General features: G+C 39.6%; 1 protein-coding gene across 2 annotated transcripts in view; it reads right to left on the bottom strand.

Annotated features, from left to right (window-relative positions):
* Positions 1–6,365: 6,365 nt before the first annotated feature.
* The window catches only part of SLC25A12 (solute carrier family 25 member 12), a 108,453-nt gene continuing 98,051 nt past the window's right edge, over positions 6,366–16,767 (bottom strand). For both annotated transcript variants that reach the window (XM_039239183.1, XM_039239184.1), the window contains 5 exons: positions 14,182–14,322; positions 12,227–12,365; positions 9,360–9,518; positions 9,156–9,246; positions 6,366–7,465 (listed from right to left, as the gene is read on the bottom strand). In XM_039239183.1, the coding sequence (XP_039095114.1) occupies positions 7,264–7,465; positions 9,156–9,246; positions 9,360–9,518; positions 12,227–12,365; positions 14,182–14,322 (732 nt within the window). In that variant the 3' untranslated portion in view covers positions 6,366–7,263. The remainder of the gene's footprint in view (positions 7,466–9,155; positions 9,247–9,359; positions 9,519–12,226; positions 12,366–14,181; positions 14,323–16,767) is intronic.

Below are 16,767 nucleotides of genomic sequence, written 5' to 3' on the forward strand. Positions count from 1 at the left end.
TTTAATAAATATACTCTTACCATTTGATCCAGTAATTAAACAAATAAATGAAAAAATAAACAAACACTTACCATATGATCCAGTAGTCATGCTCCCTGGTATTTACTCAAAGGAGCTGAGAATTTATATCCTGCACATAGATGTTTACAGAAGCTTTATTATTCATTATTCCCCAAACTTGGAAGCAACCAAGATGTCCCTCTGTAGGTAAGTGGATAAACATGGTATATCCAGACAACGAAATATTTAGCACTAAAATGAGTACTCAAGCCATGAAAAGAGATGGAGGAATATATTACTATTATATATTACCAAGTTAATGAAGCCATTCTGGAAAAGGCTACATACTCTATGATTCCAAATACATGACATTCGGGAAAAGGCAAAAGTATGGAAATTAAAACATCAGTGATGGTCAGGTGTTGAGGGCAAGGGATGAAGGAATAAGTGGAACACAGAGGATCTTTAGGGCAGTGGAAATACTCTGTATTACACCACAATGACATATAAATGTTGTTATACATTTGTTCAAACTCATAAAATATGCAACACCAAGAGTGAACCCTAATGTAAACAATATACTTTGCATGATTCTAATATGTCAGTGTAGGTTCACAGAGTGTAATAAATGTACCACTGTGATGGGGAAAATGTTGATAATGAGGGAGGCTCTGCATGTGCGGAGATACAAGGGGTATATACAGAAAATCTCTATAATACTGTTTAATTCTGCTATGAATCTAAAACTCAAAATATTTTTTAAAATAGTAAAAACAAAGGAATTAAAATGATACACTATAGCTATAAATATAAATATCTATTTAATAGATCTAGTAAATATATCTATTTTATACAAAAGAAAGCAGTAAAAGACAAGAACAAAAAGAAAGAAATGAGATATATAGCAAACAAAATCCAGTTACCAAAACTGATTAAGTGAATTTGGTAAGGTCATAGGATACAAGATCAATATAGAAAAATCAGTTGTATTTCCATATAGTAATAGTGAACAATCTGAAAATAAGAAAACAATTCCATTCATACAAACACCATAAACAATACTTAAGAATAAATTAACCAAAGAAGTACCAGACTTGTGCACTGAAAGCAAAACAACATAGCTGAAATTTTTAAGTATCTAAATAGGTAGAGATTCCAAGTTCATGGATGAGAAAAGACTGTAAAGATGCAATTCACCCCAAATTGCTTTACAGATCCAACAAAATCCATATCAAAATACCAACTAGGGACACCTGGGTGGCTTAGTCTGTTGAGCGTGTGACTTTAGCTCAGGTGATCATCTCGCAATTTGAGTTCAAGCCCAACATGGGCTTATTGCTGTCAGCATGGAGTCAGCTTTGGATCCTCCGTCTGCTTCTCTCTCTGACCCTCTCTTTGCATATGCTTTCTTTCTCAATAAATAAAACACTGGGGAAAAAATATCAACTGGCTTTTTTGAGGAGACTCTCAAGCTAATCTAACATTTATATGGAAATACAAAAGATCCATCCAAAATAATTTTGAAAAAGAACAAAACTGGAGAGGCACCTGGGTGGCTCAGTTGGTTAAGCATCTGACTCTCAGTATTGGCTCAGGTCATGATTTCCCATTTGGGATGGAGCTCCCTGTTGGGCTTTGAACTGATCGTGAAGCCTGCTTGGGATTCTCTTTCTTTCTGCCCCTCCCTTGCTCTTGCTCTCTCTCTCTCAAAATAATATACTTTAAAAAAAAAAAACAAAGCTGGGGAATTTATACTTTCTATTTCAAGACTTAATATTAATAGGGGCACCTGGATGGTTCAGTTGATTAAGCGTCTGACTTCAGCTCAGGTCATGATCTCATAGTTCATCAGTTCAAACCCTGGATCAGGCTCTGTGTTGACAACTCAGAGCCTGGAGCCTGCTTCAGATTCTGTGTCTTCCTCTCTCTCTGCCGTTTCCCTGGTTGCACTCTGTCTCTCTCTCAAAAAGAAACATTTAAAATTTTTTTTAAAAACTCAAAAACCCTTGGGGTGCCTGGGTGGCTTAGTTGGTTAAGCGTCCGACTTTTGCTTAGGTCATGATCTCACAGTTCGTGGGTTCGAGCCCCGCATCGGGCTCCGTGCTGACTGCCAGCTCAGAGCCTGGAGCCTGTTTCAGAGTCTGTATCTCCCTCTCTCTCTGACCCTCCCCTGCTCGTGCTGTCTCTCTCTCTCCTAGAAATAAATAAAAATATTAAAAAAAAAAAAACTCAAAAACCCAACATGAAGCTATAGCATGTAGTACTGGAGTACCTGGGTGGCTTATCCAGTTAACCATAGCGTCCAACTCCTGATTTCAGCTCAGGTCAGGATCTCACAGTTCTTAGGTTCAAGCCCTGCATTGGGCTCCATGCCGACAATGTGGAACCTGTTTGGAATTTGCTCTCTCTCCCTTTCTCCCTGCCCCTCTCCCACTCCCCCCCCACCTCTCTCTCTCTCTCAAATATTTAAGGATTTAAGGATGAAGCACCATGTTGTCTACAACGTACTTTCAAATAGTTCAGCAAAAATAACTCTGTGTTTGCAAAGATAAAGCATGGAAAAATGTAAATAAGTGAATCTAGCTGAAACATATTCAAAGAGTTTTATATTACCTCTCCACAGACTTTTCAGGTTTGTAATTTTTGAAAATAAAAAGTGGGGAGAAAACTCAATTATATTCCTATATACCAGGAATGACTTTTTAAAAAAGATATAATTTATAATAGCATGTAAATATATGACATACCTAGGAATGAATATATACACACACAATGTCTAAGACCTCTTTGGTGATAATAAAATTTTATTAAGACATTAAAAAGAAATAAGAGATATCATGTAAATGGGATTAGAAGGTCTGGTATAATAATGTAAACTCTCCCCACGTGGCCTATAGAATCACTGCAACTCCAATTAAAATCTGAGTATGTTTCGTTCGTTTAGTCTTTGGGAAGAAATCCATAATCTGTTTCTGAAATAGATATGAAAGAGCAAAGAACCAAGAAAAGCCATAAGCTCTTGAAGAATAACAAGGTGAAAGGACTTGGAGTACTATCTATCAAAACTTTTTTTGAAGATAGAGTAATGACGAGAGTGTATATTAGCACAGGGAAAGACCAATAAAACAAAATAAACAGTCCGGAAGTAGATGTCTGCACACACCAATGCTCAATGGACAACAGAGAAGGCACTTCAAAGCAGTAGGCAAAGAAAGGTCTTTTCAATAAACAGTGTTGGGACAACAGACTAACCATATAAAGAAGCAAAAAAATTACCTCCTACCACATACCGAAGACATTTCCAAGTAGGATAAAACTTCAATGGGGGGGCGGGGGGGGGGGCAAAACTATAAAGCATTTATGAAGAAAACAGCAAACATATTCATGACCTAGAGAAAGAATAATTTTAAAATAAAATACAAAACATGCTAACTATAAGGTAAAAATAGATTTGAACATACTAAAATGTTAATATATCAAAAACACTGAAAAACCAAGCCACAAACTGGAGAAAGATTTTCCAAGCACAACCCATAAAGGACTAGTATCCAGGGTATATACAAGAATCCCCTGCAAATTACTGGGAAAAAATTAACAAAATACTTTAACACATACTGCACTCACCAAGCCAGTAAACATGTTGACATTCTCGTATGCTGTCAGCAGGAAAGTAAATACGTCTTTTTGAAGAACAATGTGGCAATATATATGAATATATCAAAGGTGTTCAGCCTCATTTGACATAAGGAAAATCCTAATTAAAACCAAAATGAGATAACATCAAGCAGATTGGCAAAAATTAAAAAGCCAGTACACCCTTGGGGGAATGTATATCAGTACAAGAATCTCTGGGAAATAGTTTGGCATGACTTGGCAAGAATCTAACCAACCTGTGCCTCTGTGGTTCTTTTAAAAGTGCATACTCTAGGGGTGCATGGCTGGCTTAGTTGGGGGACTATGTGACTTCTGATCTCAGGGTATTGAGTTTGAGCTCCATGGTAGGTGTAGAAATTAATAACTTTATTTTTTTAAGTGCATACTCCAGGGGTGCCTGGGTGGCTCAGTTGGTTAAGTGTCCAACTTCAACTCAGGTCATGATCTCACGGTTCTTGAGTTCAAGCCCCACGTGGGGGTCTGTGCTGATAGTTCGGAGCCCGGAGCCTGCTTTGGATTCTGCGTCTCTCTCTCTCTGCCCCTTCCCTGCTCACACTCACTTCCCCTCTCTCAAGAACAAACATTAAAAATAATTTTTAACTGCATACTCTAGAATACATGTACAAAATATCCACTATTTGTAATATCCTCAAATTAGAAACCACCCAGATGTCCAAAGCAAAATAGAAAAATTATAATATATTCATATAATGGAATAAGCAATATATACAATTACATGGATGAATCTTATAAACATGTTTAGCAAAAGAATCTCAAAATCTACAATATAATTTGATTCATATAAATTTCAAAAACAAACTAAATATTGTATTTAAGGATGTACATATGGATGTAAAACTATAAATGAAGAGTAGGGCTTATGTTAAAGAGGAGAGAAGTGTGATGGGGAGGATCATATGTGGGAACTTCTGAGGTGTTACAAATATTCTGTTTCTTGACATGGGTAGTTACACTGGTGTTCACTTTATGACTTTAAAATATGTGTATATACATACATACATGTCTGTCTCATGTACTTTCTGTATATTCCACAATAAGAAAATAGACAAATGGCCTGTAAATATGAAAAGACATTCAACCTCATCAGTAATTAGGAAAACGAAAATTAAAACAGCGATCACCTATATGATTTACCTAAAAGGTTAAGACTGATAATACCCATTTTTGCTGAGGTTACAAAGAAATAGGCATTCTCATCTGCTGTCAGCAGGAAAGTAAATCAGTGAAGCCTGCTGGAGAACAATGTAGCAATATATACAAAAATGTAAAACCCATATATCTTGTGAATTATCTGTTTGAATTTTGAATATGCTAATGAAATATTAGCACATGTACTCAAAATATACGTACAAAAGTGTATACCATTCACTGCAACAGTTCTTGCAATAATGAAAAAAATGAATGTCAAGAGAGTATTTACTAAGTGTCTATAAGCCATATTATGGAATACTACACAGCTATTAAAAATTAAGATAAATCTCTGAATTGGCATGGAAAAATCTCAAAGATATTAAGTGAACAAAAGTCACAGAACAATACATACATAGCATAATTCTGTTTTTAAAATATAAATATGTACATATATCTTTATATCGATATATGAAAAACAGACTACAAATTTAGACTCTAACCTATTAGCAGTGATTACCTCTCAGGCAAGGAGTGATCAAGGGAGAGGCTTACTCTATACAGTTGACCTACAAACAACTTGGGTTTGAACTGTGTGGTCCACTTGTATTTTGTCAATGCAGTATTGTCTTATGGTTTTCTTAACATTTTCTTTGCTCTAGCTTATTTTATTACAAGAATACAGTATTTAATACATATATAAAATATGTGCTAGTTGACTGGTCATGTTACCAGTAAGGCTTCTTTCTGGTCAATAATAAGCTATTAGTAGTTAAGTTTTCAGGAGTCAAAAGTTACACGCCAATTTCCCACTGCGCAGGGGGTTGGTACCACTGGCCCCCGAGTTGTTCAAAGGTCAATTATATGCACAGATATTCTATGAATCTTTTGTAAGAACATATCCATGGACTACTTGCATATTTTTAACAGGTGGCAACAGAGAAACAACTGTATTGGTATTTATTCCATTCCAATGAGAACTGAATACATTTGGAAATAACTTGCTTTCAAAGCTAAGTCTTTTGTTGCTGGAGGGCCTGAGAGTGCCTATAGTTGTGTTACAGGCCTGTCAGCCATCAAGTAATGAGTGCTGTGTAGGATACTAAGTGGCTTGGTCTATCTCCAAGTTTGTCCCTTGAAAATATTTGCATACATTCTCCTATCCCGGCTCTTTGGCAACAGCAATAATGTTTTCCCAAAGCACTTTGCTAAAGTAAATTCTGATGTACACACCAAATCACAACCATCACAAAGTGTAGATGTGGCTGTCAAGATGCATGTTTCGATCTAAATTAGTAATCACATCCTGGGTGAGTGACTTTTGGAATAAGTAGTTTGGATTTGGATTCATAAGGAAGAACCTAGACCCCACTAAAAATCCGAAGATACAGCTTCTCTTTTTCTTCTTCCCTCCCCTCACTCCCATAGCCCTTTCCAAATCAAATACTTTCCTATAGAAGAGGGAGAGAGGGAAACCTGATCATGAGTTCTTTGGAACTAGTAGTGAGTCAAAATAAAAAGCACTATCAGAGTATTTATGAAGGAAAATCCAACTACATGCATACATTTTGGTGTGCATTTTATTTTTGATTGGAAACATGTCCATATGAAGGAAAATTGCCAAAGTATCCTTTAGTCTTGAAAGCTAGGCCCTTGCCTTGCTGTGTCAGAGGAAAGCAAAACTAAGCCAGTAATGCTGGAGACGTCCCTGTTTCCGTATGCACACTGACAGGAGAGGAGCTGTCTAGGAAATGCCTTCTGAATGATGAACAGAGGAGAATCTACACACAGATTAAATACAAATGGAAACACATCAGCACACACAAGTCATTAGCCTGGTCCTCTGGCATCCACTAGCATGCATCTTTTCCAAACGTTCTCTTATTCAATGGTGTAAGCACTTGGCCTCATTATGCCTCCTATCAGCAAATACCTTTTTATTCCAGAATGGAAAACCAGCTGGGAATTAAATACATCCAATATTGATGCTTTATTTCCATAAGTCACCAATAAGAGAATGAATTTAATTTTAATACATTTATTGTTGTGTGACTCTTAATAAAACACTTTCAAAACATTCTGTACATTTCAAGCCACTTGGAACTGCATTACATTCTATAAACGTGATTTGTTGGGATGAGGTGCCAAGATGTCTCTGTACAAAGATGTACAATATGTACAGTCACTATAAGTGCAAGCTGTGCAAAGCAGTCTAGAACACTAATTCATGCCAAGGCTTAGAAAACATTTCAACACTTAAGACTAAAGCTTGAAACTGCATTGTTGCTTTTCCTGGCAAATGATTACTTTATAAACAAATATATGTATATGTCCTATAGAAAGAATAGTTGGACTCCTCAGCTCAGTCAGCACCATGCAGCTGACTGGATACATTACAGGGCTGCTCTTCCAGGCCCCTCTCTCCGGGGCAACCATTTGCCACACACAGTGGTTGTCTCATCACTGAGCTGCCACCGCCACTGCCTTAGACTGAACCACAGCAACACTAGGAGCTTTAAATTTGGGGAGATAAAGGCCAAACTTGTTTTCAATGCCAGCAAAAGTGGCTGTGGCAAGTCTGTATCCACCGATGTGATCAGGATTGGCAGGGGGAAGGTCTGCGATGCGTGACTTAGGTGTTGGTTCTGAGCCAGAGGGTTTGCTGTTGAGCGAAAAAAGCTAATGGTTAGTGCACTCAAGACTGATGAGGACGGCACATAAGGAATGGAGAACACTTGCAGCCTCACCCATGTGCCACAAAGAGAAGTGTTTGTCCGAATATTTCCTGGTTCTTCTATGCGACTTTCCTTATGATTTATAGCTGCTTTGAAAGCAGCACATTCACTTTTTTTTTTTTTTTTTTGGTGGTCTCAGTTTATAAATAGATGCACAGAAAAAAGATCGGAAGAAAATACACTTAAATATTAACACTCTCTGGGTAGTAGGACCATGAGTGACTTTTTCTTTTATACTTTTCTATTTTCCAAATTTTCTGCACTAAGCATAAATTAGTCATAAAAAGTTTACGTTTTCTTTTATTCTGACATAGTTTAAAAAGCTAACTTTTTAAATAGTAGACTCCTAAAGTATTACTAAATTTTAAGAGAAATAGATAGAATTCTTACTTTTACACAATCTGAAAGCATAGAAAAGCCTGGAGTTGTGAGACTGCTATTCTTACTTCCTTTGTGCAAGTCCATGTACTTCTTGATTCAACAGCTAATTTCCTATTTGGCCTTTGAGCAAGAAAGGGGGTCAAAGGTTTATGAGGTGAAGACCCAGATATGGGATTTGATTATCTGCTGAAAAGTTGATAATTGCTTGCTTCGGGTACAACCTTGCCCCCGAGCCCCCAGCAGATTCAACAAGTAATTCCTTTTCTTCCCAGCACAGGCTTCAAGTGGCCCAATTTCTGACCTAGATCTCACCGGTGATTACGTCCATAGGCATAACCTCTCTTTGAACCCTTTTTCCTGTTTGTTAGCTCCAAGAACACCTATACCTATCTAATAATAAATTATGATGAGTAATGAAGTCTTGGAGGTATGAAAGGGCTTGATGGAGTCTTTAAAACAAAGTTCATTAAAGTGTTACTAATAGAAATTTACATCACTTCTGGTGGAAAGGCCATATAATAAAATTCAAATAATAAGGACCTAAATCCATGAAGCTCTGTATTTGCTTACACTAAAAAAAGATAATTTATTCACATAACATTTTAATTTGCTGCTTGCCTTCACTTTCCCCAAGTAACTGCTTAATACTGTGTATGATGTCCCCCTACCAAGGTCTTACTCCCCTAATACTGGAGCTTCTCAAGCCCACTGTTTTTTTGTTTTTTGTTTTTAAGTGGGCTTCATGCCCAGCATGGAGCACCACACAGAGCTTGAACTCACAACCCTGAGACCAAGACCAGAGTGAGATCAAGAGTTAGATGTTTAGCCAACTGGGACGCCCTGGTACCCCAAGCCCACTGTTTGTTTTAATGCATTGGTCCTGGGGCGCCTGGGTGGCTCAGTCAGTTAAGCGTCTGACTTCAGCTCAGGTCTTGATCTCACGGTTCGTGGGTTCGAGCCCCACAGTTGGGCTCTGTGCTGACAGCCAGCTCAGAGCCTGGAGCCTGTTTCAGACTCTGTGTCACCCTCTCTCTCTGACCCTCCCCTGCTCATGCTATCTCTCTCTCAGAAATAAATAAAACATTAATGAATGAATGAATGAATGAATGCATGCATTGGTCCTGTAGAATTCTCTGTCGTACTAGTTTCTAATAGTTCCAAAAGTGCCTTTGTAGGCCAAACACCTATTTTGATTCTGGTGCTTTCTTTCATAAGGAGTTGAACAGTTACACTTACAGGCCTCCAAAATCAATGTAAAACCACCGCTGGAGAAGTTCATAGGTGACCAAGGTAACACCAAACTGGGGAGAAGATCGAAACACTCGGGCTGAAAAAGACAGGAGTGGGGATACTTAACATGACTGTGGCAAAGCCGACCGGTGAGTAACGGGAGCAGGTCCCCAACACCAGACAGCCACTGTGTGTGGCCCTAGCCCCTACCTGCAGTCCCCTTCCAAAATGCTGAGGGCCCCTCTTCCCGGAGTATCTTCCTGAAACAGTCAATGACACCACTGTATGTCGTCTGGCCAGCACGGGCGGCCACTTGCAATCTTGTCTTGATGACATCAGCAGGGGTCACCAGAGAAGCAGCAGGCACACCTTTAAGGGGAAAGGCATATGTAAGTCACCCAAACTACCTTATAAAGAACAGAAATACTGCTAACGTTTAATAATAGAATTAGCAACTTTTACCGCTCTAACTGAAAGTTTCTAAAATAGATGCTTGGGCACTCAGAGAAAAAAGGACACAAAAGCCTATTAACTGCTTCAGTACAGAACAAAATCTTTTTCCTTATGAATTAGGAAAATCACTCTACACTGTATGATCCCAAAGAACTGTGAGAGGAAAACAATGCATGGTCTGTGGGTTCGAGCCCCGCGTCGGGCTCTGTGCTGACAGCTCAGAGCCTGGAGCCTGCTTTACATTCTGTGTCTCCCTCTCTCTGCCCCTCCCCTGCTCACACACACTCTGTCTCTCAATCTCTCTCTCTCTCAAATAAACATTAAAATTTAAAAAAAAAAGAACTGTGAGAGAAAAAAATGCAGCAATATTATTCTTTAGGTTTCGATTATTTTACCTCCTTCTTTTGGTAAATGACACAAGTATTTATGTATATAAAAGGAATGAGCACACTGTCCATCTAATGAGATGCTAAATGTACCTGACAACATCGGTGGGTTTTGCTGATTCTTGTCACCTTGCTGTGCAAGGTGACTGTCAGTATTCCTATCTACTCACCTGTTTGAGGGGCTGACTTAAGATTTGACTGGGACTCCTTTCAGACATGCTTACATGACAGAAGTCATTACAAGTGGAGTAGAGGCGGCCCGGCAACCAGTTAAGGAACAATATGGGAACTGATCATCAAAAGGCCTTATTATCTATCCCCTGTGTGTGAGCTCCCTGAGGTCACGCTGAGATTGATCAGCAGTGGGACATCCAAAATGGATTTCACAACCATGTCTTTCACTTATAAAACAAAGCAGGAAAAAAGGAGCAAGATAACCTTCCTCAGGGGGAAGATAGTCAATCTGGCCTGAATATCACTGAATCATCACTAGCAGATTCTGCGGGAGCCTGTGTTATAGGAGGATGCAAATACCTCTCCCTCCACGTGGCCCTGCACTGTATTCAGATGAAACAAGGAAAATTATCTGTCTTTGGAATGTTCTGAATTCTAAATGTTCTCAGGGTATGCCAGCAAGGCTTTACTGGAAAAAATTAGAAAAAATCATCTCCCATTATGAAAACTTGACATCGAGTATCTGTGGGCAAGACGTTGGTGCTGACAGTTCCATGGAAATGTTTCCTTGGTTCCATCAATTGCTGGCAAAATGCCTGTCCACAAATAGACTGTTCTTTGGCTGTTTTTTGCTGCTGACTGGAAAGCACAGGCAGAAGTTTGGAGGGAATTTTGCCGGCCCCATTTAAAACTGGGAGCCTTTGGTGAGTACCCAAAAGAGGCTGGATGAGCACTTAGTGCCAAGACAGAGCAGGTAGCTTTTCTGGCTTTCAAATGTGCAACTGACTGAAATAGCAATTGCCAGAGGACATGGGATTTGATGGACCCCAAATAAGGACTCAGAGCTCCCTGGGAGTTTTTTTTAACCATCACAAGTCATTCCCTATAACCAAGGGCAAGAACAAGAACATGGTCCATCTCAATGCCCTCAGAACCCCACTGTACACACCCCACACTTCAGGAAGTTCTCAAGCTGTTCTGCTGTATGGCCAGGATACCAGCGGAGAACGAATCCAGTGAGAGCTATATAGCACCATGAGTCCAGGAGCCAGACCTACACCAGCATGTGGGGACTCCGTTTGGGTTTGTGTTCACCTTCACCTTTCTATCCCTGACCAGCAGTAATGGAGAGCAAACACATGTTTCCTTCCTCTGTCATGTGTGAGTGCTGGTGCAGCCAAGGACACCTAGGCCTCCCCTTCTATCCCCAGTCAGCTCCTTCAGGAGGAAGGCTAGGCCTGTGCAATCAGAAGGAAACATCTTAGTACCTTCCTGCATGTGTTAGGCTCCTCTTTCAAATGGAATTTCTTTTGTGTCTAATTTGGGATCTTAGATCAGATGAAGATTTTCATTTGTTCCACTGACATTTATTGGGCTCCTATTATTATTATGCTGGCCATGAAGGGATGGTAAGGATGAAAAGCATAAAACTCCTCCCCGCAAAAAGCTCCCAGCCTAGTACAGAAGATAAAACTTATGCAAACAAGTATTATTAAAGTATTGTTAAAGGACAGAGAAGAGATGCCAATTTGAGTATGGGGTAGTTTGCTGGGGAAGTACTGCTTACTTTGATGTAAATAGAATGATGGTAGAAGGAACCTGACAGTATCATGAGGAAAGCTCAATTTTCGAGCCAATTCATGGGGGACTCCAACATGCAGAAATAGCAAGTGAGGCAGGTTAGACCTGGGCATCATGAGGTACAATGAAGCAACCAATTTGATGACGAACTTTTCCACCTTAATGCTTAGCTTGGCTACACCCAAGGTTTCAGGGGTATAGGAGGCGCACATTAATGATGAAAGCCCAATTTAGATGGGCAGATTTAATTTGGCTCCAAGTTGCTAAGCTGCATTATGCTGTTTATCCACATTATGCAAATGTAATTAACTCTCATCAGAATTACAGCACATCCCACAAAGGAAAAAAAGCGATCATATTTAAACAGTCAGATACAAACAATAACCCTTCCAGAAATAAAGGCGGACAGTACAGAGAGATTCCGTACTTCTTAAAGAGAGTGGGGGAAGGGTTCTTTGGTTTAAAAAAGAAAATTGTAGTTACCTGCCATGGCTCCAGCTGCAAGGAGATTTACACCTCCCACGTGTCCATTTTCATCAGCCAGAAGTAGTTTACAATGAGCATAAACAGGAAAATAAATTGCAGAGAAGGGAATGTCTCGGAGGAAACATGCTTTGGCACCCTGTCACAAGTGAGGAAATAGTGCAAAACAGTTATGTAAACAGGGCCATGAATGCCCGTAAGGGATCCAGGGTGACAAGCATTAGGTATTCCCTCAGCATGGGGACTGATGTGGAATGGAAATGGGAGTGGGGGGCAGGTGAAAGGGGCATAGGCAAATATACATGGCTCAAAGTTTGAGAAAGGCATGTGGACCCTGGAGTCCTAGGGTTTGTTAACTGGGTAATGATGTTATCCTGACAACTAAGAATTTTCTGGCATTTCCAATACAGATTCAGATTTCAAGGTTAAAAAATTTTAATTCTCAAATTTCCAGTCTGCTTGTTCCATGTGGCTTTGGTGGATGTGATGGGGAGGGGCATGAGTGGCAACAGACTTAGAAACCCAAGGTTAATAGCTTGATTCCAAAGTAATCAGCAAAGGCAGCCCACAAGCCTAGCAATTCACCAATTCAATCTACACAGCTTACAACCCATGGAGTACCAGTTAAGAAGCTATAGACAATGGCAGAGGAAAAGAAAGGTGACTATTCTACGGAAGGGGAAAAAAGAAACCACCAATATTCCCTCCTCAGTCCCCATGTCCTGAACAGCAGAGGAGTGGGGGAAACTAGGGCAAATTATTATAGCAGAAGTTTCCCCAGGAGTAGAAAGCTCACAATAAATGCCTTCCTCAGCTTGGTCAGTAGCCCATGCTATTCTACTGCCCAGGGCTTTCTCTAGCCAGCCAAATACGCCATCTTCGGCACTTGTTTCCCTAATGGTTCTGTTTTCAAAAGACAAACTCAAACATTAAACAAAAAATAATTGCAAGGACTCTGAAGGATGATACAGACAGAAACAGTATCAATAAATTTAGCTCTCAAAAGGAATTCCAAAAAAGGATGGAAATTGGGGGTGGAAGGGAGGGAATGCATACAGAACTCTCCCAAGATTCAAGCATCATTGGTTTACTGGTCTCCTAAGAGCCCTGTACCTGTGTGAATCTAATCTAGAGAAATTCTCATTTCTAATTTGCAGCTCCAGAAGCCAATTTACACATTTCTACAGTGATAGATCTATAAATAAATCAGATGCTGTGGAAACACGGTTGTCTAATAGCAGCTAAATTTACGTATTCCCCTCTTATACCAGCCAAAAGAATGGAAAGAAATACTCTTCCTTGTTTAAGAAAAATAATAGCTTCTGCTCCATTACATCTGATCTGTAATGATGGGAGTAAGTATACCTGCAGGGAAGGAATCTGTTGACTGGCATTCTGCGAAAGTATAGTACACTCTGGGTTTTTTTTCCTTTTTTAATGGAATTCATTATTGACAAATCCTACCACTTAACTTCTTAAAGACCTGAATTCTACCAAACTCTACTACTGTTTCACTGTGGTCAAATTATTAAGACAAACAGAAGCTCCTACTGGGAAGATAACAATAGAGATAGCTCAGACTCAAAATAAACATAAGACTATTTTGAAGTCCTAAAACAGCCCAAAGAGAACACCAAAGAAACTTTTCCCAAACCTGCGGTCAAATAAAAGGCTGTGAGCCTAAAGCCAGCAGGTCCGCAGTGCTGGCCTCCCTGCTGGCAGCGTCATAAAAGCCTCAAGATGACAACAGGAGAGTGTGTTTGTATATCCCAGTGCCTCTAATAGAAGTGTCCTGATTTTTTCTTTTTGTCTGAGTTTGCACTCAAGGGACTACCCTGCTGGACAAAATTGCTTTTCCAGTTTGGGGAGGAGAAGCCTGGTTTCCACATTCTTTCATGATTCTATTGAGTACATTATAAGCTCTCTACTGAGATAACCCAAGGGAATCTACCCACCTTGTACAGACCAAAAAGTCCCAGGTCCCGGAGTACATTCAGGGCACTGACCCTGGGTCCTGTGGTGATTTCTCCAGCTACCTGCAGGCGAATCTTTACTATCTCCAGTGGATTAGTAAAGATGACTTGAGAGCCGCCAGCCTGTAGGCAAGGGAGGAGAGATAGAAGCAGATTTCCAAATCAGAGACCGACTGACAGTGTCACCAAGAAAAATCCAGAAAAGCCTCTACATGGTACCACTTTACACTACCCTCTTCACAGAAGAATGAGAGTCCCACACTTTGGCCAGTAATGGAGGGGCCCACCAGAATGGTCCCAAATTCAAGTCAATCTATGTGTGGGTTTGTTTCGATTTGAAATGTCAAGAGTATTATTTCTCAGACCAGTTTTTCCAGAGTCAACTCAGCACCCAAAATGGCAAAACTAATAAACTCATTTGGAAAACAAAAGTGAAGTCAGATGAGGCAGTGGGGAGCTCCCCAATGAAAGGAAAAGAGATGGTAGAAGAGTGGTTGGTATATTATGTAAGTTGGAGGTAAAATTTGGATCTATAATTCTCGAGGTGTTTGGGGTTTTTTTTTTTGTTTTTGTTTTTTTTTGTTTTCTTTTCTTAGCAATCATTTTCTTTAGCTCAGCCACCGGTTTCCATTTCCTTGGATTGTAAAGCAATTAACACAACTTTGCCCCCACAGAAGTGCCTTAAGTCAGAGGGGAAAAGTCTTCCATGGTTCCAATTCTAAAATGTATTATCCTGAGCAAAACTCTTGAGACAGATACACAGCTAAAAGGAGAGAATGTAGAAAGACACTTTCAGTATTAAGGCAAAACCAGAAAAACTCTGCTGGGAAATGGAACATCTAGTTACCATGAGTACAAAACTGGCAAATCAAAGCCACACTCCACAATGGTGGTGACTGACAGGGATTTGAATTTGGATAATGAGGGTGTATTTGCATCTCAAATCTGTTAACTAGTAGAGGGGGGGAAAGGAATGTTTAACAAAACGGCTACAAATTTTTCTATAAGAAAGAAAAAAAATGTGTATGGGTGTGTGTGTGTGTGTGTGTGTATGGATACATAAAAATACAGCTGTTAAAATATAAATAAATATATGTATATCTCCATGAAGTGAAAAAAATCTCATTTGCACATCTTCATCTGAACTGTAGCTGTTTTTATTACACAATCATAACCATATTCATATAGTCATAACTAGATTCTATAATTATAACTTCATGCAACAGCAAGTCACATGTGAATGAGGAAACAGGAAAGGCCTCACTGGGGCACTACAGTTCCACAGGTATAGGAATATTGCAAACAATACCCATAAAACCCATGCGCAGCATTCAATGACACTTCAACACTCTGGCTTCACCCACATCCCTGTTCATTTATCTAAAACCCACAGTCCTTCCAGTCGTGCCTCCATGAGGCAGCGGGTCTCGGCCATTCTGCTAATTGGCCGGAGCCAGAAACCCCTTAACTCTGCCTGCTCCAATCCTGACTCCTCACTCCCGTCCACGATTCACAACTGCCAACACTGACATGAGACTCCTTTCTACTTAGTGGGCAGCTTACTGTCCTTGGACCCCCCAGGGCCCTAATCCCCTTTTTGTCCACCAAGCATGCGGGTCGAGCAATTTGCTGTCTCTCTCGGGGTCTCCTGGAGCTCCCAAGTTGACAATCCAGACCAATGGCACACAAGTCCCCAAATGATAAGTGACCCAATTTTATATGTTGATTTGCCTGTGTTCCCCTCTCTTTTAATCTGCTGCACTGCAGGCAGAAGGAAGCATTTCAATGTTTCAATCTAAGCAAACAATACTTTCAAAAGGATTGCTGGGTGAAAAATTATGTTAAAATGATAATCCAAGTAATTGCTCCCGTAGCTAGTGTTAAAGACCAAAACAATTGAAAAAGTTTACTACTCTCCTGAAATCTCTTGTTTAAATAATGGTTGCCAAGACCATCTTTGAGAAAATGTACCTTATATTCTAAACTAAAGCAGATTAAGAAAAATAATAACAGAAACATAAATTTTGATTATAATCCCCAAACCCTGTCACCACCAGATGATGTCAAACTTTGGGTGATCCTCACATTAAATACGGACATCGTATTTAAGTAAATACAAAGTTCTTCCATGTTTTTAATCATTAGTAAAGTCTAACATCGGACAGAGCAAGAGTATTCCAGCCAGCAGTCCCCCCCAGCCCACACTTCCTCCTCCCCTGCTTGCCACACCCTTCTGGAAATAATTGTCAGTTTACTGAGGTTTGTACTCCTTTAACAACTCTTCACATTTCTTTCTGAGTGTACATATAATGTGTAACACATTAGCTGTTGTGTGCTTTGAAGATCTATTACCCAGAATGCAAACCTAAACTGATTTGGATTTATATATACATCTGACAAGTGAACCTGTAAACAACAAAGCAATGACACTGCAGCAAGGCACGTATCTGTGGGTTTGACTCACACCTACATACTCTACTGTATTCGAAGAAGGAAAACGTCTAGCAATTGCATAGCCTGTATATGCCATAAAATGTCATACTTTATATTTTATGATATTTATATTTT

This window comes from Hyaena hyaena, unplaced genomic scaffold (assembly GCF_003009895.1).
Source record: "Hyaena hyaena isolate Hyena2069 unplaced genomic scaffold, ASM300989v1 scaffold_154, whole genome shotgun sequence".
Classification (NCBI taxonomy): Eukaryota; Metazoa; Chordata; class Mammalia; order Carnivora; family Hyaenidae; genus Hyaena; species Hyaena hyaena.